The 23,742-nt window shown below is 44.7% G+C and overlaps 1 protein-coding gene across 1 annotated transcript in view; it reads left to right on the top strand.

The window, feature by feature from the left end:
• Positions 1–23,742, top strand: part of sema4gb (sema domain, immunoglobulin domain (Ig), transmembrane domain (TM) and short cytoplasmic domain, (semaphorin) 4Gb) — a 146,092-nt gene that overhangs the window by 114,999 nt on the left and 7,351 nt on the right. Inside the window, 6 exon segments of the mRNA XM_084322784.1 lie at positions 4,503–4,678; positions 15,132–15,270; positions 16,786–16,818; positions 16,820–17,009; positions 17,254–17,261; positions 17,263–17,370. Coding sequence (XP_084178910.1) covers positions 4,503–4,678; positions 15,132–15,270; positions 16,786–16,818; positions 16,820–17,009; positions 17,254–17,261; positions 17,263–17,370 — 654 coding nt within the window.

Genomic DNA, 23,742 nt, shown 5'->3' with positions numbered 1-23,742 from the left:
TCTCTCTCTCTCTCTCTCTCTCTCTCTGGCAGTGCATGGTGGTGCAATCTCTCTCCTATTAAGAATTCAGCTTTCTGGGGTTTGAGGTCCAGGCAATGTTCCTTACTGTATAAATTATGGATACATCACTGATCGGACTTGTATACTTTTAGATGTATCAGTGTATCCCGAGACTCATATACATCCCACACCCACGCTTTCCACGTGTACCATCTCACAGACGAGATTGAGCTTTTAGAACTGAACATTCACTTATATTGATGATGTAACCAGTTTTAGAATTCTGGGATATAAAAAAAGACTCACACTTGAAAGGGTTAATGACGCTGTATGTACAGACATAGGGTCTATGAAAGACTGCATGAGGATGTGTCCATCTTTATATGGGGTGTCTTTCACGGTAGGAGGCGCTGAAGCGGTGGAGCAGCATGATCGCTCTCGTCAGAACTGGGGCACAGCAGCCCACGTACAGATGTCAAAGTGGGGCGAGGAGGGTCCTCTGAGCTCAGCCCTGTGGCAACCAGGCTCCATGGTGCCTGGGCGACAGATCCGCAGACAGACAAGAGCAGTGACATCAGCCTCTAGCCAGACATGATCGGAAATGTGCCGTTTACTAGCAACCCAACTAGTTGTCCTGGTTGCTGATCGACATCCGTTTTCTTCCCCCATCCATGAGCCTCATTCAAAGACTGGATTGGAATGAAGTTGGGCCTTAAGCACTGATCTGGGCTTAGTTTCCTGAATAACTAGAGGTGGTGGCAGAGAAGAGGATGAGAAGGAAGCTGGCCACTATCCTGAAGAACCCCTCCCACCCCCTAGCTAGCCAAGATGAGGAGCACGTTCAGCCACAAACTGATACCCCCCCCCGATATTCCACCAACCATCACGGCCAGTCCTTTGTGCCAGTGGCCGTCAGGCTCCACAACCGTGTCAGCAGCTGGAGAACTAACGGCTGCAGAACTCGAGAACTATTAGGAATGTCTGACCACTAAGTGTGTCTGACTCTTAACCATCAAAACCTGCTATATAACGTATAACGTCGTACTACAGTATATCCTGCCAGTTATGGTACAGACCCTCACCTGTACCATGTGTATACTGTTTATATTTATCATATTTCTATATTCAGAGTTAATTATATTGTTTACACAGTTTATTTTTCTCATATTCATATTTTATTTTATTGCCTATATTTATGTCTTTCATCTATTACCCTGCCCATACCTGTACCTCCCCTCCCCCATGCTGCTATGATGCCCGCATTTCCCCAAGGGGATCAATAAAGGAATATCTTATCTTATCTTATCTTATCTTATCTTATCTTATCTTATATTACCTTATATTATCTTATCTCATAGCCTAATGGGTAAAGCATATGGTCCTACTACTGCTAGGAGTTTGATTCTTGTTGGATTCCCCCGGTGCTAAAGATGTGTGTATGTGTGACACTGCCAGACACGTTCGGTTAAACGTGTTAATTGTTGATTTTAGGAGTAGGAATGGTGAAGCAGATCCATTATCAGCACCCATGGGCAACTTCATCCCTGCCCCTTTCCTGTCAACGGAGTTGGTTGAGTTCAAACAGGTCAGGACTTGTCTCTTTTCCCATAGATTCCGAGGCCTGTTGAGGCTCATGACTGCCTGATTAGCCATGGTGTGTTTTCATGAATCTATCAGCGTTGCACCGTAACTCTGTCCACCTTTGAGCTCTCTCCACAACAATGGCCTGCTGTTGGTCTCTATAAGGGTTACGTTGAGCTCTCTCCACTGCGATAGTCTGCTATCAGTCTCTGTAAGGCCTGCTATCAGTCTCTGTGAGGCCTGCTATTTGTCTCTGTAAGGCCTGCTATCAGTCTCTGTGAGGCCTGCTATCGGTCTCTGTAAGGCCTGCTATCAGTCTCTGTAAGGCCTGCTATCAGTCTCTGTAAGACCTGCTATCGGTCTCTGTGAAGCCTGCTATCGGTCTCTGTGAAGCCTGCTATCGGTCTCTGTAAGGCCTGCTATCGGTCTCTGTAAGGCCTGCTATCGGTCTCTGTAAGGCCTGCTATCGGTCTCTGTAAGGCCTGCTATCAGTCTCTGTGAGGCCTGCTATCGGTTTCTGTAAGACCTGCTATCGGTCTCTGTGAAGCCTGCTATCAGTCTCTGTAAGGCCTGCTATCAGTCTCTGTGAGGCCTGCTATCGGTCTCTGTGAAGCCTGCTATCGGTCTCTGTGAGGGCTGTTCAGTCAACCTGATATTCCCCCTGCCAGCTCTGTGCCAGGTCTCTGTGGGGTTTCATTCAGCAAGGGGATTATCCTCCAAGAACTGATGTGTTTTTCTGTAGACTGCTTCTCTCTCACCTTGTTTATGTTCTCATGTCACACTCTCGTTCCAAACAAATGGTATTGTTGTTGATGGAACAGTACTTTCTGTATGCAGGTACTGTAATTTTCCTTTCTCAGCTGTTGTGTGTATGTTTTGTTTATTGAAACGTTTTTTTGCGTGGGAGGCACAGGCGAGGTAGAGAGAGAACAAGTTTGATTAATGATAGATATTCTAAAGGCATAAACAAAGACCAACGGGGACATTATAAGTAGTCTCTCTTTCTTTCTTTCTTTCTTTCTTTCTTTCTTTCTTTCTTTCTTTCTTTCTTTCTTTCTTTCTTTCTTTCTTTCTTTCTTTCTTTCTTTCTTTCTTTCTTTCTTTCTTTCTTTCTTTCTTTCTTTCTTTCTTTCTTTCTTTCTCTCTGTCTCTCTCTCTCTCTCTTAAATTAGGTATTGTACTGTATGTTAAATCACTCCTCAGCAAGTGGCAGCAGCTTCGCCTCCCAGCACTACTGCTGCAGCCAGAAATGTAATTAGATCAAATGTGCTAAAGTAGGCACAGTGAGAACCAGAATACTAACGTTCAACTGTGCTCTCATAAAAGCTACACCTCCTTCCTCTGTCTCTGTCTTTCTCACTTTGTGTGTGTGTGTGTGTGTGTGTGTGTGTGTGTGTGTGTGTGTGTGTGTGTGTGTGTGTGTGTGTGTGTGTGTGTGTGTGTGTGTGTGTGTGTGTGTGTGTGTGTGTGTGTGTGTGTGTGTGTGTGTGTGTGTGTGTGTGTGTAATCTGGACATTTACTGTATGCCATTGAATCATCAAAGCCTTTACCTTCTTCTTGCTTTGCCCATGTCCTTCCAAGTCCAAATGTGACATAACCTCATAGTCCTTATAAATACATTGATACCATATGGACATGTATGAATGTTCCTCTCCTTGACGTTGAAGACCAGTCCATTGATATCATGTGAGGTTTTCCTGTGGGTTTTTGTATACACTGTAGAGATTTACCACATAATTGGACTGCATTCATGGACTGCATTTATATCTGGAATCTAACCGCAAACCTTTTCGATTACCTGAGCCACTGCCCCCCATTCATCCATCCTTCCCTCACCCCTCCTTCCATAAATTGTAGATTGCATAGTAGTGTATATAAGAACCAGTTTCTCAGGAACCTAGCATGTCTTTTTTTACCATGCATATCTTGTGTCTTATCTATTTTATTTTTTCTATGTCTATTTTATTCAATTTTATTATTGTATTTTGCACAATCAATGCGGGCATGACCACCCGCATTTCACTGCATGGCCTGGTATGTATGTGACAAATAAACCTCTTGATTCTTGATTCTAAATACTGTAGTGATTCACAATAGTATTTTAATGGTGGAATATTATATACTATATTAATACTATACTACAACAACATAGTATATAGTATGGGTAGAAAGACAGTAATACTATTCTTCTGCCTACAAGATGACGCTGACTAAAAAAAGGGTCTATAGGTAAATTTTTCATATGGTTGTGAATATAGTAGTAGAGTTGAGTTTGTGGGCATCTGTGTTTATGTGTGACATGACTGCATACCTGCCATCATACACTATATCAGTAGTGAGTGACATCCATCATCCATCCACTCCTCTTTCCATTGTGGAAGAATCCAACATCCTATTGTCTGATCAAGACAATAGCCAAAATCTCACACCTTTGGGGGGGGGCCAAGGCCCCCATGCCTCCTGAAGAGCCACAGAAGGCTTGGGCGACCTCTTCCTCTTCAGTGTAGCCCAGGTGGCCACAATGGGAGCACTCCTCTCAGCTAAGCGTACTGGCCTCTCTATGTTTACTTGAATCATGTGTCTCACTAATGCATCCATGTTGATCTGTCCACGTGCGCGCATATAACTGACTGATCCGGTTCCATCACCCCCCCTTCCATCCATCCCTCCACCCCCCCTTCCATCTATCCTTTCCTCCATCCATCCATCTACCCATCCCTCCCTCCCTTCTTCCATCTCTCCATTTATCCATCTATTCATCCCTCACTCCCTTAATCCCTACATCCAATTCATCTATCTCTGTCTATCTGTCTGTCTGTCTATCTATCTATCTATGTCCATCCATCCCTACATCCACTCCTCCATCCATCCACCCTCCTCCCTTCTATCTATCCATCCCCCTATCTCTCCTCTGCCTGCAGGGTGACTGGGGTGGCCAGAGGACACTGCAGAGGAAGTGGACGTCCTTCCTGAAGGCCAGGCTGGTGTGCTCCGTCCCCGACTACGAGCTCCACCTCAACATCCTGCGCAGCGTCTTCGTCCTGCAGGGACGGGACACACACAGCAGCGTCTTCTTCGGGGTCTTTGGTCTGGAATGGTGAGAAATATTCCATTTCATTTGTCAATAATATACGAGTAAGTGGTAGTAAGACTTGGGGCCCTATTCCAGTAGTTACAACAGATTTACAGAGGGTTCCTGTCTTGCAACAGAGAGAAAAGATATTCGTTCATTCATTCAACCCTTTATTTCATCTCAAAAAGACCATTGAGACCGAGCTCTCGTTTTCAACCATGTCGACAAAATACGACACACAGTAAAGCACATAATAAATACAAAAAATAAGAAAAACAAGAAAGTCAATCAATAAAACAATTAAAAAAGCAACTGCAGGGGTGAGATGGTTGGTCATTAAGGATTTAAATTGGCCAAAGAATACGAATGTATTGAGTTTTAAGGGACATCGCGGGAAGTTCCACGTGTCAGGGGCACAGAAGCTAAGAGCAGATTTCCCAATTTCAGTGCAAACTCTGGGGGTCTTTACTGTAAGCCGATCATTGGCGCGAGTACGATAAGGTCCAGATAATACATTATAGAATGGAAAAAGAAGGGCTTCCGGTTTAACGATAGAATGGAGTAAGTCGCATGTGACACAGCTGCTCACCCGTTATTTTTTTTTCCGTTTTAAAAACATATTTATAAACCATCAATGCGTTTAAAACTTGACGCATATATCAACTGAGATTATCAACTAACTATATTGACCAAAAGAATCGAGATGTCACCAAAGAGAGACAAAGCGAGTGCAAAACCAGTCGCAGAGGACCCGCCTAAGGAAGCAGGATACGTGCGGCAAATATCATCCGGGAAATGAAAAATGAAATGAAAAAAATGGAGAAGACAATAACCCAAAAAGTAGATGATATCAAAGAATCTATCGAATGCAAAATAGAAGCGCTAAGAGTGGACGCCGAAGCACATATTAAGCGCACCGCGACACTGGAAACAGGTATGGAAGTCCACCAACAAAATTTCGTTCGGATCTACAAAGACGTAGATGATATCAACGTTAACCTAACTGCTGAGATGAAGGGAAACTACAACGAACTCAAGACGGAGCTCAAAGATATAACGATGGAGCTTAAGCGAATCATTGAAGAACAGAAAGCCAAAATATTCGAGATGGAATATCAAAGACGCAAGCTGAATATTCGTATAGTCGGTCTGGACGAGTCGGTGAGCTGCGTGCACCCTGAAGAGTTTGCGACAGAATTACAGAAAATCTTGGGACCAGCGATCCTTCCTAAAGTACCCGAGGTGGAGCAGTGCTACAGATTGGGGACCCGATCCGGTGACAATAACGTCAGACCCAGAGTGATATTGGTTACCCTGCGCCAAGTCAGAATAAAAGAAATGATTATTCGTGAAACTCGCAGGATGAAAGGCAATCTGAAATACAAGGATATATCAATACACTGTTTTGAAGATTATTGTCGTGAGGTAGTGGACCTGCGAGCCAAGTTCAAGACGGTGATGTCTCAACTCTATCTGGAGAAATACAGACCCCTATTAATATACCCTGCAATACTTCGCATCGTCGATAAACAAGGAGCAAGGGTTTTCCTCAACTCGCCTGAAGATGCAGTCAAATACATGGCAGCACAACACGCAGGATAGTGTATAAATGGCCTTTTAATCTCTGTTATGCATGGACACCATATAGTATAAACTTTAATGAATCGATGATTTGGGACAGTGAGACCTACGAGCTCAGAGTTATTGAATGTTTTCCCCGTTGGGCTTCTATTATTGCGGACATATTGATACAGAGAAGATGAACATGGCGTTGAAGCGATCCTTATTTTAAGAGTATGGAATTCTAACAACACTCCAGAACATACTGGAACATTCGAACACTGTAAAAACGACATATTGGAATAATCTAGAACATCTAAAACATTCTTAGATATAGGGAACATTCTGGAATAACAGCAATACGTGGCCAGACATACTACCAGAAGCCCTTCGGGGGAATAACCAACAGCATCTAGCTGCAGAACCACAGAATCATCACAGCAGCGGCCGGCTGGAATAACATTCTTCACAACGGATCATCGCCCACCCCTGGCCAGGGGAAATGTTGCATATACGTATTTAAAAACTGCTTTTTTCCAATTTATACTTTAGATGTTTAAGCATAGCAAAGCTCTTTTAAGATCTAAGTTAATGTTCTCTTCCTTTTACTTGTTTATTTTTCTTCTGTTTTCTCTGATTTATTGAGGTTCTCTTTTCAGTTCAATACCTCCATATTATTCATGGGTTATTATAAATTACACAAGTTCATATAAAATGTAAGTGATTAGGGCATGATAATTGAAGCTTATTTTTGGTCTTTATTTTTTGTTTTATCTTATTTTAATTTTTATTTAACGGGAAAGTGGCCAAGCCACAGTTGACATTCTACTTATGGTAGAATTTAGAGTGTTAGATCCTATGGTATACATAGGAATGTTAAGGATAATTGGATCATTCTGTGATATCCGGTGGTTTAAGGGAGGGAGTCATACGCAAAGGTTGTGTTCATGGAACACAATCCTGTACGACTCTCGGTGGGAGGGGAGGGAAGGGGATTTTTATTTGTATATATGTATGTTTTTAAGCTCGGCTCTCAACGGGACCTCACTAGTTGGATGTATATCTATTATTGCCTCGCACTCCAGAAGCATTACCAAAAACTACACTACAACATGTATAGATTATGGCTAGTTTGAATATAATGATCTGGAACACCGGGGGAATAAATAACCAACTCAAACGCAAAAGCGTGCTCACACTGATGAAAAAAGAACAGGTGGACATTGCTCTGCTAAGCGAAACGCACATTCTAGAGAAAGACATAGATAAGTTAGCGGACAACACATATCATAATATTAGTCACTCTTCTATTGGTACGAGAACTCGGGGTGTAGCCATAGTCGTTAAACGTAAGTTGAATATTGAATTAAAGGGAGTATGGTCTGATGTAGAAGGTCGGATAACTATAGCTAAGATTGTACACAAGAACAGGAAAATAGCGTTGGTAGTGGTATACGCCCCAAATTTGTACGAAGAGGATTTCTTCACTACACTAACCAATGCAATGTTAGACATTCCCGATTACTCATTTATAATAGGTGCAGATTTTAATGCCATTTGGAATCCAAGGATGGACAAATCTTACCTCGCCTTTTCCAGCGAACAAAAGAATTCATCTAATGCATTAAAGGATTGGTCGAAGATTACAGGTGTAAATGACTTATGGCGATCACTTAATCCCACGACCCGAAAGTACTCTTGTCGATCTGCGAGACATAACACATTATCCAGAATAGATTATGTCTTTGCATCCCCGAGACTATTTGATAATTATGAAGTGGAAATGATACCCAACGCACTATCAGATCACTGTTATTTACTCCTAAAAGGAACATTTGGTATACTATCTTCCCGAGCCCCAAGATGGCGATTTAACTCGATGCTGCTTAATAACAAGGAATTCATTACACAACTCAAAGAAGCTCTTATAGTATTCCTACGGGAGAATGCAAACTCGGTGCAAGACCCCAGAATAATATGGATGTCGGTATAGGGAATGATCAAAGATTTCACTGATAGCTTTTCCTTCAAAATGCGCAAGAATCAATGCACAAAACTGGCTGAGCTGGAAACGCTTTACTCAACGTTATTTAATTCTTTAAAATACAACAACTCAACTCGACTAGAAAATCAAGTTAACGTACTAAAAATAGAGATCAATGCCATATACAGACAACAATCGGAAATACAAATACGCAGCACAAGACAACAGCAGTACTCCCAAGGTTCTAAACCTAGTCACCTATTAGCCATGCGATTAAGAATTAATGCAAAATTTGCAGATATAACTACCATTAGAGCACAACAAGTACTTGAAACAGACCCTGTAAAAATAAACGATACATTCAAAGAATTCTACTCCGACTTATATAAATCAGAAACGACCTTCGATCAAAACAAAATGGACACATATCTTAATCAAATTATTCTCCCTAAACTTTCAGAGGATGACGCTAAACAGTTAGAAACACCGATCACACTAGAGGAACTCAAGAAGGCTATATCCGAAATGCAAAGTGGTAAGGCTCCTGGAAGAGACGGTATCCCACCAGAAATGTACCTTTCTTGTTGGGACATAATTGGACCCTTATTACTAAATATGATCTTATACTCAGTCAAGGAGGGGAACTTCCATAAGAATGACAATATTGCACTCATAACAGTCCTCCTTAAAAAAGACAAAGACCCCAACGAGTGCGGTAGTTATAGACCTTTAAGCCTCCTCGGAACCGATATCAAACTGTACTCTAAGGTATTAGCCATCAGATTACAAAAGCATATGACGTCTTTAGTTCATCCGGACCAAACTGGCTTCATAAGAGGCCGCCTGATCACTGATAACATAAGACGAATACTGCACATACTAGATGCCGACAAGGACGACACCATACCTAAGGCGATGCTGTCCCTGGATGCTATGAAAGCCTTTGACAGGCTGGAATGGTCGTATCTATGGGCAGTATTAGAAAGGATGGGGTTAGGAAAAGGATTCATTGATATGATTAAAGTATTATACAAAGACCCATCGGCCATGATTACAACAGGTACAATCATCTCCAAAATCTTTCCGGTATCACGCTCAGCCAGACAGGGTTGCCCTCTTAGTCCCGGACTATTCGATCTATCATTAGAGCCTTTAGCACAATATATAAGACAATCCCAATCCATAGAACCAATCATAATCAAGGGCACACAACATAAAATTAGTTTATATGCGGACGACGTAATATTATTCATGCAAAACCCCAACACCACATTGCCTCATCTGCTCAAGTTGATTGAGAACTTTGGTGATTTATCGGGATTTAAGATAAATTGGCCGAAGTCGGCTTTCCTTCCACTTAACACCCCTGCAAAAAAAGATATAACCCTCCCAGGAGAGATACCTATGGTAAAACATTTTAGATGCTTGGGAGTGGAAATATTCCCCACCATAAGACAAACGGTGAAGCACAATTACACAAAAATCCAAAACAAAATCAAAGACGACCTTGATAGGTGGGCAAAACTTAAAAACTCAGTACAGGCACAGATATCAATAGTTAAGATGGATGTACTACCTAGAATCAACTTCTTCAGTTCAATGCTACCGTTACCCCCTCCAGAGGGTTACTGGAAAAGATTACACTCCTCCACATACAAATTTACTTGGAATAACAAACCACCACGTATAAAAAGATCCACCGCACAGAGAAATAAAGCAGACGGTGGCATGGCATTTCCAGATTTTTTCCACTATTTTAAGGCGTACACATTAAGACCATTGACAACATGGTTTGATCCCCAAGCATTAGTATCCTGGAGAAAATTAGAAGAAAACATAGTAGCCCCACATAGACTGAAGGACATAGCATACACTAAACTACCAATCAAGCACTGTGAACGGAAATTTGGCCCCATAATTACTCATGCGATCCGGATATGGCGTGAAACACAAAAAAAATATCCTAACCCACATAAATGGCACAATCATACTCCCTTATTCAATAACAAGGCACTCTTAATTGAAAAACGACCTATAAGATTCCCTATATGGGAAGAGCAAGGCATACACTCATTAGGGGATGTTTTTAACAAACAGGGTTTTTGTAGTTATGGAGAAATATGCAAAAAATGTAATCTCACCAAGTCCACATGGCTTTTTTACATACAGTTACGGCTATGTTTGAAGTCTCACGGTGTTCCATTAGACATACCAATTGAACACCACAGATACCACAAATTCTTCTATGAAAGAGAGACATCGAGAGGTTTTGTTTCAGATTTTTATCATCAATTACTAACGTCCTCGTATGAAACCCTCCAACTAGACTCTGCCTGGAGGAGGGATATACCAGACCTGGAAAGTGACTTTGATTGGCAAGGAGCCTGGGCAAATGTCCGACTTACATCAAGGAACCCGGACCATCAACAAATCAATCTTAACTATATTCACAGGACATACTTGACTCCTATAAGACTGAACAGAATGGGTCTTAAACAAGACTCCAAATGCTCCCAATGTACAAATGGGGACGAAGGGACATTTATGCACATGTATTGGGACTGCCCACCAGTTAAGACATTCTGGAAAGATGTGACCCAACAATTATCAAAACTCGTATCTTGGAATATACCTGTACACCCCTCTGTATTACTATTGAATGATGTTTTTGAGTTTGCAGTAAATCCACAGCTAAAGAGATTGGTTTTATCGGGTATCACAGTAGCTAAAAAGCTGATCGCATCACGCTGGTTTCAACCGGAAAAAATGTGCCGGAAAGTTTGGTTTCTTACATATCTCGATGTGATTTATCAAGAAATATCTACAGCAAGAATTCTGGGTCTCAATGAATCCAAAATGTCAATGTGGTTAGAAGTGGTGGAGAGAATAAAAGCTAGCTTATAATGGTAGTGTCTGGTTAGGAGCGAGGGATAATGGAGGTACTATCCAAGGAGGGGTCCGGGAGGGGGGGGTTCGAGCTGGAGCATATGTGTGTAGGTTTTTAGATAACAGGTATTAGGGGTATATCCTATATAAGACAATTAACTAAAATGTGATTTCATTGGATGTGCACTGACAACTAATGCTTGTATATCTTATCGTGTGTTGTCATGTTTGTATATGTGTTTGTTTAAAAAATAATAAAAAAAAAAGAAAATACAGAATGGAAAAAGAAAATAGATAGGAAAAATAGTGAAAATTCAAGAAAAGAGGGGACATTATATGAATACTGTATAAAGAAAGATTTTTGAAGATGTCTATATACAGTACAGTTAATAGTGGAAGTGTAGCTGAGATTAAATACTGTCTTTAAGTGTTGCTTTTGATTTGGCTCCATGGATAGTAGTGGTGCTGCTGCCTTCCATGCTGAGAAGTGGTCAGAACCCCAGTAACACTTGTTAGTATACAACTTTTATTGTTAGACCAATGTCTTTCAACTTCACGTCCTTCATCAGGGTCTGTGTTTCGACTTCACGGCCTTCATCATGGGTCATTGGGATCATGCTACAAGCGGACCAGCAAGCCTAGCTGTTAGCCTAAAACACCTTGTCCGGAGGGTATCTTTATAATGTTTCAACTGCTGTTTTGTTTCACATCATTAAGCCGCCTTTACAGCCCTTTTGTTGACTCCATGATGGAAGCGATGTAATTAAGCCAAACTCAATCTTCCAGGGAGGTTCTCCAGGGTCTACGGAGCCTGCTGGGTGAATATTGTATTGATCCTGTATAGATCAGTGATCCCATTTGCAGAAGACAAATAGATTTGTCTCACTTTTTACACACACACACACACACACACACACACACACACACACACACACACACACACACACACACACACACACACACACACACACACACACACACACACACACACACACACGCACACACACACACACGCACACACACACACATACACACACATATACATACACACACACACACATATACACACACACACACACACACGTTATTTTATAATGGATGCAGTCATGCAGATTTGTTTCAGTTCGGCGAGAAATTTTGTTAAACAAGAACACTGAAGTCACAGATGCAGTTTACAAAGAGCGCATTGCCCGTGAGCTACCACTAGGAGCACAGCAGCTAACTGTGAGCAAGTGAGCGAGTTAGTGACATTCTAAAAGATCAAAAAAGGAAGGGCTCGGGAAGTTAGATGGTTAGTTACAGATGTCATCCTTGAAGAATCACTTAGAGCGATTTGCATTGAGAAAAAAAAGCTAAAACAGCTAAATGTACAAAAACAGAGGAAGAGAAAAATAAGTTTCTCCCGTGATGTCCTGAGATTTACTGCGGCAGCTATTCAAGACTAAACCATCTGTCAACACACAGGCAGCCGGAGTGATCCACTACAGATGGCTAGTGATCCACTACAGATTGCTAGTGATCCACTACAGATTGCTAGTGATCCACTACAGATGGCTAGTGATCCACTACAGATGGCTAGTGATCCACTACAGATGGCTAGTGATCCACTATAGTCCGGGAGCCATAGCCTGATTTATAGGTACCCCTGAGGTACCCCCAAGCTCCAAGAAACTGCAAAAAAATAAATTGCAACCGACAAAACAAGGTTCAACCCCATGGCTCCCGGACTACTACAGATTGCTAGTGAGTGATCCACTACAGATGGCTAGTGATCCACTAGAGATTAATTGAAAATGGAGGACCCTGATGTAAATAAGACGAAAGTCTTTTTCTGGTCTGCATCCTCTTAGCAGTTGTTTGTATTGAGCCGTACTGTAAGGTAAATGTACCCATTCTGCAATCTGTTAATAAAGTTTTCAATCAATCAATCACTACAGATGGCAGTTTGCCCCGAGCCTCATTCCAGGGAGTTATCAGAAGAGAAAAGGGGTAAACACAGATGTTTCATCTCCCCTGCCAAGCCGCTCTCTATGGGGGGGATGTGATGTTTCTATGGGGGGATGTGATGTGTCTATGGAGGGATGTGACGTGTCTATGGGGGGGATGTGACATGTCTATGGAGGGATGTGACGTGTCTATGGAGGGGATGTGATGTGTATGGGGGGATGTGACATGTCTATGGAGGGATGTGATGTGTCTATGGAGGGATGTGACATGTCTATGGGGAGATGTGACGTGTCTATGGAGGGATGTGACGTGTCTATGGAGGGATGTGACGTGTCTATGGATGGATGTGACGTGTCTGGAGGGATGTGACGTGTCTATGGAGGGATGTGACGTGTCTATGGAGGGATGTGACGTGTCTATGGAGGGATGTGACGTGTCTATGGGGGGATGTGACGTGTCTATGGAGGGATGTGACGTGTCTATGGAGGGATGTGACGTGTCTATGGGGGGATGTGACGTGTCTATGGGGGGATGTGACGTGTCTATGGGGGGATGTGACGTGTCTATGGGAGGGATGTGAATGTGTCTATGGGGGGATGTGACGTGTCTGATTGATTGATTGATTGAAAACTTTATTAACAGATTGCAGAATGGGTACAGTACAGTACGGCTCAATACATACAATTGTTAAGGGGATGCAGACCAGAGAAAGACTTTCGTCTTGTTTACATCAGGGTCCCCCATTTTCAATTCATCATAACATATATGACACACACGACATACAGATAGACAGTACTGCTACATCTATACATTTATGACATACCAGATTTGCAAATACAGTACTGTTTGTGATACAAAAAGCACAAACTGTCCCAAGGGGTAACGGATCTATCGCTCCTTCTCTCTCGTTCTCCGTCGCCATCTCCCGCTCCCTCCAGGCTCTGGCTGTCTCTCTCGCTCCCTGATGCTCATTCACTCTTTAAAAAAAAAAGTTTGACTCTATTTCAGTTTTCTTTCATTCTTTCATTCATTCATTCATACCTGTCAATCTATTTCAGTTTTCTTTCATTCTTTCTTTCATTCATTCATACCTGTCAATCTATTTCAGTTTTCTTTCATTCTTTCATTCATTCATTCATTCTTTCTTTCTTTCATTCATTCATACCTGTCAATCTACTTCCTTCTTTCATTCTTTCTTCCTGACTCACCCGTCACTCTGTGTGTGGTTTCCTCCACCGTGTGGCACCTGTATGAGCAGCGGGCCTCACTGTGTGTAAAGACTGGCCTGATGACTAAGAGAATGAGCCGGCAAGGCCCCTCCAGTCATATGCAGCTTGTCTTCCTCTCAACAGGTTTCAGTTCAATCTGATCTTCCGCGGGACGCTCTGACGGCCGAGGAGGCGCCGCAACACAATGGACTCAAGAGTGTGACTCAGACATTTTTCCCCCTTCGCTAATCTCACCTTTAGGGTTTAAGATGAAGGACAAAACCCCTCTTTCAGGTGATCTGCCTTCACTCCACTCCCTCACTCGTGACTCACAGAGACTTAAGAGCACGTTGCCCAAGCGCTTTGGTAAATATCATTAAACTAATTGTCGTCACGAGAACGACTGGAGATAAGAAGAGAGGAATACACCTGTCAGTCTGAGGCACTGCTCACGTATTCCCATTCATTAACACAACACAGGAAAATAGCCAAGAGGAGAGGATGAGTGCACGGTCAGAAAAGCCAAAACTCCACTCCCTCACGCCCACGGCTCTGAGTGAATAATTTACCAAATGTCCCCTTCTCTGTTGACTTATTTTTTTACCTGTCAGTGAGTGGATCGTGTGATGTGTTTGAAATCTGATCTGGGAGGGCTGTCGCTGCCCCGATAACAACCCCTTGGTGTTTGCACAATGTGGAATTATTAATCTTCAAGCGTCTTCTCTGTGTGTGTGTGTGTGTGTGTGTGTGTGTGTGTGTGTGTGTGTGTGTGTGTGTGTGTGTGTGTGTGTGTGTGTGTGTGTGTGTGTGTGTGTGTGTGTGTGTGTGTGTGTGTGTGTGTGTGTGCATACATGCTTGTCTGTCCGTGCCTTGGCTCTGGTTTGTCTTTCAGGAAGAATATCAAAGCATCTGCTGTCTGCCAGTACTCCTTCTCAGACATACAGAGGGCATTTGACGGCCCCTACATGGAGGTCCAGGACTCCAAATGGAGGGAATACACAGGGAAAGTTCCAGAACCCCGGCCTGGCTCTGTAAGATTCTAGAATCCCTCTCTCAGAACCTCCCCTCTTCCTCCTTGTCCCCCTCTTCCTCCTCGTCCTCCTCTGTGTGAATATCCACTATGTCTTGTGTTGCTAGGTCTCTAGCTATGTGTCTTCTTGCTTGAGAGATGGACACTTTCCTCCTCTCTCACTGGCTGTATACGATGACACCATTTCCCCCTTGGGGACAATAAAGGTTTATCTTATCCTATTTTTATCTTTTATCTTGTCTTATCCTACTGTATCTGTCTTTCTTATCTGTGCCTTACTGTCTCTATTTGTCTTTCTCTCCCTCCTCCTCCTCCCTCCTTCATTTTCTCCCTCCCTCCCTCCCCTCCCTCCCTCCCCTCCCTCCCTCCCTCCCTCCCTCCCTCCCTCCCTCTTTCCATCTTTCCCTCCCTCCCTCTATCTCTCTCCCTCCCTCCCTTCCCCCCCTCCCTCCCTCCTTCCCTCTCTCCTTGCCTGCCTGCCTCCCTCCCTCTCTCTCCCCCTCCCTCTCTCCCTCCCCTCCTTCTCTCCTTGCCTCCCCTCCCCCTTTCTCTCCTTGCCTCCCCCCCTCTCTCTCTCCACCCTCCCTCTCTCCCTCCCCCTTCTCTCCCTGCCTCCCTCTCTATCTCTCTATCTCTCTCTCCCTCCCTCTCTCTCTATGTCTCTCTCTCTATGTCTCTCTCCCTCTCTCTATGTCCCTCCCTCTCTCTCTCTATCTCTCTCCCTCCCTCTCTCTCTATGTCCCTCTCTCTCCCTCTCTCTCTATGTCTCGCTCTCCCTCCCTTTATGTCTCTCTCTCTCTCTTTCCCTCCCTCCTCCCTCCCTCCCTCCCTCCCTCCCTCCCTCCCTCCCTCTTTCCATCTTTCCCTCCCTCCCTCTATCTCTCTCCCTCCCTCCTTCCCCCCCTCCTCTCCCTCCTTCCTCTCTCCCTTGCCTGCCTGCCTGCCTCCCTCCCTCTCTCTCCCCCTCCCTCTCTCCTCCCTCCTTCTCTCCTTGCCTCCCTCCTCCTCCCCCTTTCTCTCCTTGCCTCCCTCCCTCTCTCTCTCTCCCCTCCCTCTCTCCCTCCCCCTTCTCTCCCTGCCTCCCTCTCTATCTCTCTCTCTATCTCTCTCTCCCTCCCTCTCTCTCTATGTCTCTCTCTCTATGTCTCTCTCCCTCTCTCTATGTCCCTCCCTCTCTCTCTCTATCTCTCTCCCTCCCTCTCTCTCTATGTCCCTCTCTCTCCCTCTCTCTCTATGTCTCGCTCTCCCTCCCTCTATGTCTCTCTCTCTCTCTCTTTCCCTCCCTCCCTCCCTCTCTCTCTATGTCCCTCTCTCTCTCTTCTCTCTCTCTCTCTCTCTCTATCTCTCTCTCTCTCTCTCTCTCTCTCTCTCTCCTCTCTCTCTCTCTCTCTCTCTCTATGTCTCTCTTTCCCTCTCTCTATGTCTCTCTCTCTCTCTCTCTCTCTCTCTCTCTCTCTCTCTCTCTCTCTCTCTCTCTCTCTCTCTCTCTCTATCTCTCTGTCTCTCTTTCTCTCAGTGTATAACAGACCTGCATAGGTCCCAGGGTATCAAACACATCACGTGACCTCTCAGACAACGTGCTGACCTTTGCCCGGAGGCACCCTCTGATGGCTGGGCAGGTGCACCCAGTGGGGGCTCGGCCCCTCATGTTTAAGAGGGGTGTGAACTACATGAAGATAGCAGTACACAGGGTGCCAGCGCTGGATGGGAACATTTATACTGTGCTGTTTTTGGGAACCGGTGAGTTCTTTGGTACATCATTATACATTAAATAGTTGATTGGTTGATTGATTGATTGGTTGATTGATTGGTTGGTTGATTGATTGTTGATTGGCAGGTTGATTGATTGATTGATTGTTTGATCTATTTTCTGTCTGTCTATTTATGAGTGTTCTTTCACAGTTAATGATAGTTCTATTTCATACTGTATTTTATGAGACAATAGTATGTCTTGCCTCCTGGTCAAACTGTTGTTCTCCTCCAGACGACGGTGTGGTTACATAGAGCAGTAGAGATCGCCGGTGAGATGCACATCATAGAGGAGCTGCAACTGTTCAGGACCCCTCAGCCCATAGAGACCATGGTGATATCCCCAGCTCTGGTAAGGACATTGGGCCTCATTCAACAATACTCTCTTATTATTTTTTCTTATATTCTTGCTTACCTGTCTGTTAAGAGAACAATAAGAAAAGCCACCGCCACGTTCATCAAGCCGTTCTTAACGTCAAAATCTGTGAAGGTCAATTATTTTGCGACAATGATCGAGTATAGCTATACATTATCCCGCTTATTACATGGCTAACTTACTAACAAATATACCTAATTCATTGTACACCATCGACAAGACGAGATAAAATGCAAACGCAGTTGTTCTGTGGCTCTGTCAGCCCAAATAAAGTGATTATTATTATCGGCAGTAGGCAGGTCTGTGGTCTGATTGCACTGATGACTGAGTGCAGCTGTGCATATGCTGAGCAGCACTGATACAGTGTTGTAGTGGGCTTCATTGCGAACAGCTGCGCACAGCGGTCATTATTGCTTGGCAGAGGTCCGTTATTGTGTGATAACGGACCTCTGACGCACGCTATTGACCAATCACAAGCAAGCATTTCGGCGATTGTGAAAACGCCATGTAATAAGTTATAATAATAATAATTATTGAAAAGTTCTGCATGGGTTTATAAAGTCGTATTTGGGGGTACTGTATTTGGGGGCAATTGACCAATGGTTTGCTTTCAACCCATGAACTCCTTCCTCTCTCACCCATTTTATATATTTTTTTTTATTTGATCTACTAAAACTGTATTGTATTATATTGTTTGTTTTGTAAAGTGTCTTTGAGAATTAGGAAAAGCGCTATATAAATCTTATGTATTATTATTATTGTGAATGTAGGCTTTTTGAAATGTTTCTCATCTGGGTAAGAGTTTTTATTTTGGTAAGAGTGCTCTCGACCACTCTTATAATTTGTTCTTGCCTGAGAAAAAAGCAACAATAAAAAAACTTTGCTGAATCCCAGGTAAGAACAAAGTAAGAGGAAATGCTAGTTAAGAACAAAATCTGTTCTTATATCGCTTCATGCATGAGGCCCAATGTCATCTAAATTAAAATAGGATTCAGCTCTGGTAAGGACAATGTAATCTAGAATAATGAATCAGCTCTGGTAAGGACAATGTAATCTAGAATAATGAATCAGCTCTGGTAAGGACAATGTCATCTAGAATATGACTCAGCTCTGGTAAAGACAATGTAATATATAATAAGACTCAGCTCTGGTAAAGACAATGTAATCGAGATAAGACATATAGACATATATATGAAAATAGGGCAAAGTTGTACCTAGATTCTGATCTAAGGTCAGTTTTACAATGTCCCCATAATGGCTAAAAGGCAATTGCCACCCCAGAGCAGTTAGTCAACACAACCACATACTGACAACATGTACAAAACAACAAAGGGTGAATAACAGTGCAGTACCACATAGTATCAATTCATCAGCCTCGGCGAGGAGGTGTGTGTCCCCCTCCGCTCTAGGAAGATCTTTAACAATGACAATGTTATGGTTTGTAACCGACCCCAATCGCACAACACAAGACAGGTATGAGCGTAAGCCAAAACAGGGCAAATATTTATTATTGAACAAAAAGCGGCACAGTCCCTTTAAGGGAGAACACAAAAACACTAGAGTCAAGGAAATATGGAAAATGCGGCACTGTGCCTTTAAGAGGCGAACAGGCTAAGGGACTAAGGCTAAGGGCCAGGGCTAAGGACCAGGGCTAAGTGTCAGGGCCAGGACCAGGGGCACTGGAGAGGGGGACAGGGACAGAGGCCCGGAGAGGCGGGCTGGAGACAGGGACAGAGAACAGGGTTAAGGCCTTGGACAGGGCGAGGGCCAGAGCTGCTTACAGGGATGAGGACAGGGTTCCGACGACGGAGGCCTGGCACGGGGACAGGGGCCCGACAGCGGAGGCCTGGCACGGGGACAGGGGCCCGACAGCGGAGGCCGGGCACGGAGACAGGGGCCCGACAGCGGAGGCCGGGCACGGAGACAGGGGCCCGACGGCGGAGGCCTGGCACGGGGACAGGGGCCCGACGGCGGAGGCCTGGCACGGGGACAGGGGCCCGACAGCGGAGGCCGGGCACGGAGACAGGGGCCCGACAGCGGAGGCCGGGCACGGAGACAGGGGCCCGACGGCGGAGGCCGGGCACGGAGACAGGGGCCCGACGGCGGAGGCCTGGCACGGAGATCCTCTTCGTCCCTACACCGAGTAGGGCTCTGCTGCTCTTAAAGGAATCCTCCTCCTCGGATGCTGCAGACGGGCAGCGCAGAACACAGGGGGTCCCAGGGGGCCGGGGCGAAGAGACGCCATCCTCCCGTGAAAATAGGGAGCGATGGCGCGCCGGCTTGACGTCTGGAGTGGGAACACTGGCAACCTCCCGTAGAGAATTAGAGAGCGAAGGCGGTGTCCCACTCCAGGCAAACGGCGATAGGTGGTGATGGCCGGCACGTCGTCTCACGCCGGAGACGCGGCAGGTGATGGTAACGTAGAGAATGGTAACGTACAGAACTCCATGAACACAGACACAGATACAGAACGACCCGACAAGGACTAGAGGGAAGGTCCAGGTATATAAAGCCCTCTGGGGCGCTAATCACAAACTATGATAGCTGCGTGAAGGTAGTCCAAGGGTGGGGGCTGGTGAAGGAGAGTAGACAGGGAAAAATCTCGCAAGGGTGGGGGCTGGTGAAGGAGAGTAGACAGGGAAAAGCTCAGGGAACAGGCGAATCCTCACAGACAAGCCCTGGTTTTCAGCCCAACTCAGGCGGCTGAGATCGGCCAGGCGCAGTGGAGATGTGGATCGGTTCAGGCAGGCCAAGTACAAGTTCGCCAAAGCGGTGAGGGAGGCGAAACTTCGCTTCTCAGAGAAACTGCAGCAGCTCTCTGACGGGAATTCCGTCTGGAAAGGCCTCAAGACCATTACAAACTATAAACCGAAGTCCCCACAGGCGTCTGACAACCTCCCCCTTGCGAACGAGCTAAATACAATTTACTGCAAGTTTCAATCAAATCAATCAAATCCTTTATTTAACCAGATAAGCATCATTGAGATTAAAATCTCTTTTTCAAGAGCGATCTGGCCAAGCAAGGCAGCAGAAAGTTTCAACATAAAAAAGAACATCACAATAAAATACAGATAAAACATTCACAGCAAGATCCAATTTCAGGCAAGTTATCAAACATAGTTGCACTGTCCGAGGGAACTGAATTCGTAGGTTTTTAAGATGGCTTTAAATTCTCCGAGGATGACCAGTCCTGGCAATTTTAGGTCCTCCTGTAGCTTGTTCCAGGATGAAGGAGCTGTGAGGGTTCGGTGTGGGAATAGGAGAGGAGACCCCAAATGCAGGAACACGAGCAGAGAGAGTAAAAGGCAAAGACGACGGGATGAAGATGAACAGGCTTTTATTATACAGTTGCAAGCACAATGATTACAAATCAAAAACGGTTACTGACAAAAGCAAACTGTACAACCCGAAAACAAAACTCAGCAGTGCTGGAAAAATATGGACTAAGAAGGAACAGACTCACTGGGAAATACTGATGACAAGGTGAGTACGTGACCGAACACAACTGTCGTAACAGAACAATGACAAAACAATGCAATGAAAATCAATACAATGGCGCGACAATGAGTGTGAGAAACGGGCAGGTCTAAATAGTGCCCGTGATTACTAATGAATGCCAGCTGGTATAAGGCCAGGCAAGGCCAAGGCTGGTGAACAAAGTATTAGTAAAAGAAAACTCACATCATAAATAAAAGCATGTGTAAAGGGAATATCTAAAAGGAAAACATATGTAAAGGAACAACCTTTAATGGAAACATATGAAAAGATGTTAACACTATTAAAAACATATGTAAAGGGATGAACCTTAAGGGAAACATATGAAAAGATAAACCTTTTAAACACAAGCTAAAAAGGGGAAACACAACATGAATAGAGGAAACACAGCATTAAAGGAATCCAGCAAACCTAGGACTAAAGGCCTGAGAAGGCTCAATATCTGGAGCTGCTGCGTTTGGCCACCAGAGGGCGGCAGAAAACCACTGTTCATATTGTTCGGGTAGGGTCCCTGGCTGGGACGCGTGTATCACTTCCGCAACGGATTTGATTTCCGAGGTTGGCCTGATTGGCCGTGATGGCCACGTGACACGCCGTGGCACGCCCCCGCGGCAGCCGCAGCGGCAAGCGCGCTGCTGCTGGAGTTCACTTCGCCTTTCACATCGCTGCTGTTTAATAATATTGTCGCGTTGGCGAAAGCAGGATGAGAGAGCGTAGATTTCAGTGTGTATCATTTAATCATTTATCATTTAACATTTGAAAGGCATACATTGTTGTCATACAGAAGTACAGAATACTTTTATCCAAAATGCTTCTTACTGTTACTGTTAGAGACTGTGCTAGACAAATGAATGACTAATTCGGTCAGAAATAGCGTAACTAATAACGTTAGTAAGCACTGCTTATATGCTTATTATGTCTGCGGGGTACAGTAAACGTTTCTCCCGGTACATTCTGAAGAGCACACCGCTGTATGTTGGAGAACCAGCGGTCTTCCGCTCCTCCTCACTCGAGTGAGAGCAAAGCCGTGCGAGGGGGGCGGCACCTCGGCACAGCTCAGCCCTGTGTGAGACGCGAGCAGGAAGGAGGAGATGGGAGTCCTTCCAATCGGAATATGTTGTTTCTTTACACATATGTTGGATTATGAATATGTCTTTATAGCTATGCTGCCAGGCTGGAATATGTTGTTTCTTTACACATATGTTGGATTATGAATATGTCTTTATAGCTATGCTGCCAGGCTGGTCCGCGACCCTCTGTGCTGCGATCACCAGCGGGGAGAATATGCTCACGCGAGCGGCATCGCTGAGCTCTGGTGTCCGCTGGAGCAAACCAGAGACGGTCTTATTATGGGGCTTATGCCGAGAAGCAGTAACACAACATTGCAACTGTTGTGTTACTGCTTTCTGACCGAATTAGTCATTAATTTGTAGCTATAAAGACATATTCATAATCCAACATATGTGTAAAGAAACAACATATTCCGATTAGAAGGACTCCCATCTCCTCCTTCCTGCTCGCGTCACACAGGGCTGAGCTGTGCCGAGGTGCCGCCCCCCTCGCACGGCTTTGCTCTCACTCGAGTGAGGAGGAGCGGAAGACCGCTGGTTCTCCAACATACAGCGGTGTGCTCTTCAGAATGTACCGGGAGAAACGTTTACTGTACCCCACAGACATAATAAGCATATAAGCAGTGCTTACTAACGTTATTAGTTATGCTATTTCTGACCGAATTAGTCATTCATTTGTCTAGCACAGTCTCTAAGGGCCCTTTCTCACTCACTCTATTCGTTTCTATTTCGTTCCGTTCCGCCCGTGCCGAGATCTGATCCGAACCCCCCCCCCCCCCCTCTCCCCCCTCTAGTTTGTGTACACACTTCATTCTGGGTGCGCTCTGGGTTTTGTTTACGGTTTGCGTTTTGAGCTTGTAAGCTTGCCGTAGTCGATGAGCAAAAGCACGGATGGGAGGGAGGGAGGGATATCGGTAGCTTGGATAAGTAGCCTAGCAAGCCAGCTAATAACACAGCAGCCTACTGCCAAACAGATCCCTCTCGCACTCGCTCATTGCTGTTGCACTAGAGGAGCGCTGCTGCTGCTGCTACAAATCACGACACCCCCCCGGCTATTGTCGATGATGTCACGCTCGAAATGTAAACACAGGAAGTGTTCACACGGAGACTGGAGAATGGATGTTGATATAAAGATACAAATAACTAATAAATATGAAGCTATATTTGAACCTCTTGTCAATCCTTGTCAATATAACCCACCCCCCTTTTCTCACGAATGGAACTCTGTTGTAGAGCCCGCTTTTGATCGTTTTGCAGGGTTAACAATATCGCTAAGCTAACGGCTAACGCTAATCGATTATATTGAATGTCATTGATCTACTGGTCGACCGAAAATGTAAACGGGAATGTCTTAACACGACTGCGGACTCTGGATGTTGATATAAAATGAACAAATTGCCAATAAATATGAAGTTATATTTTATCACGAATGGATGGTGTTGTAGAGTCCGCTTTTGAGCGTTTTGAGCGATCTACTGGTCGACCACGGCCGACTTGTTGGGCACCACTGGTCTAATAGAAATAAATGCATTCGAACAAATGTATAGACATAGCAATGGCAAACAACATTTATGACGTTATGTCAGCACCAGGCGCCACGCCCGTGAAAAGGTACAAGCTCGCAAAGCCACACCCCCCGTTCTCCCGGGACCGACCCCGAGACCACCTCTGCCAGCTGGTCCCGTTCAGCGGGGGGTGAAACGATTCAGCGCCGTTTCGCACCCCAAAAGTGGTGAGTGAGAACACTGCCCCCCGTGCTCCGGGACGGTGATTCGATACAAAA

The sequence above is a fragment of the Notolepis coatsorum genome, assembly GCF_963971535.1.
Source record: "Notolepis coatsorum genome assembly, chromosome: 10".
Lineage (NCBI taxonomy): Eukaryota > Metazoa > Chordata > Actinopteri > Aulopiformes > Paralepididae > Notolepis > Notolepis coatsorum.
This window is presented reverse-complemented; position numbering and strand designations above follow the sequence as displayed.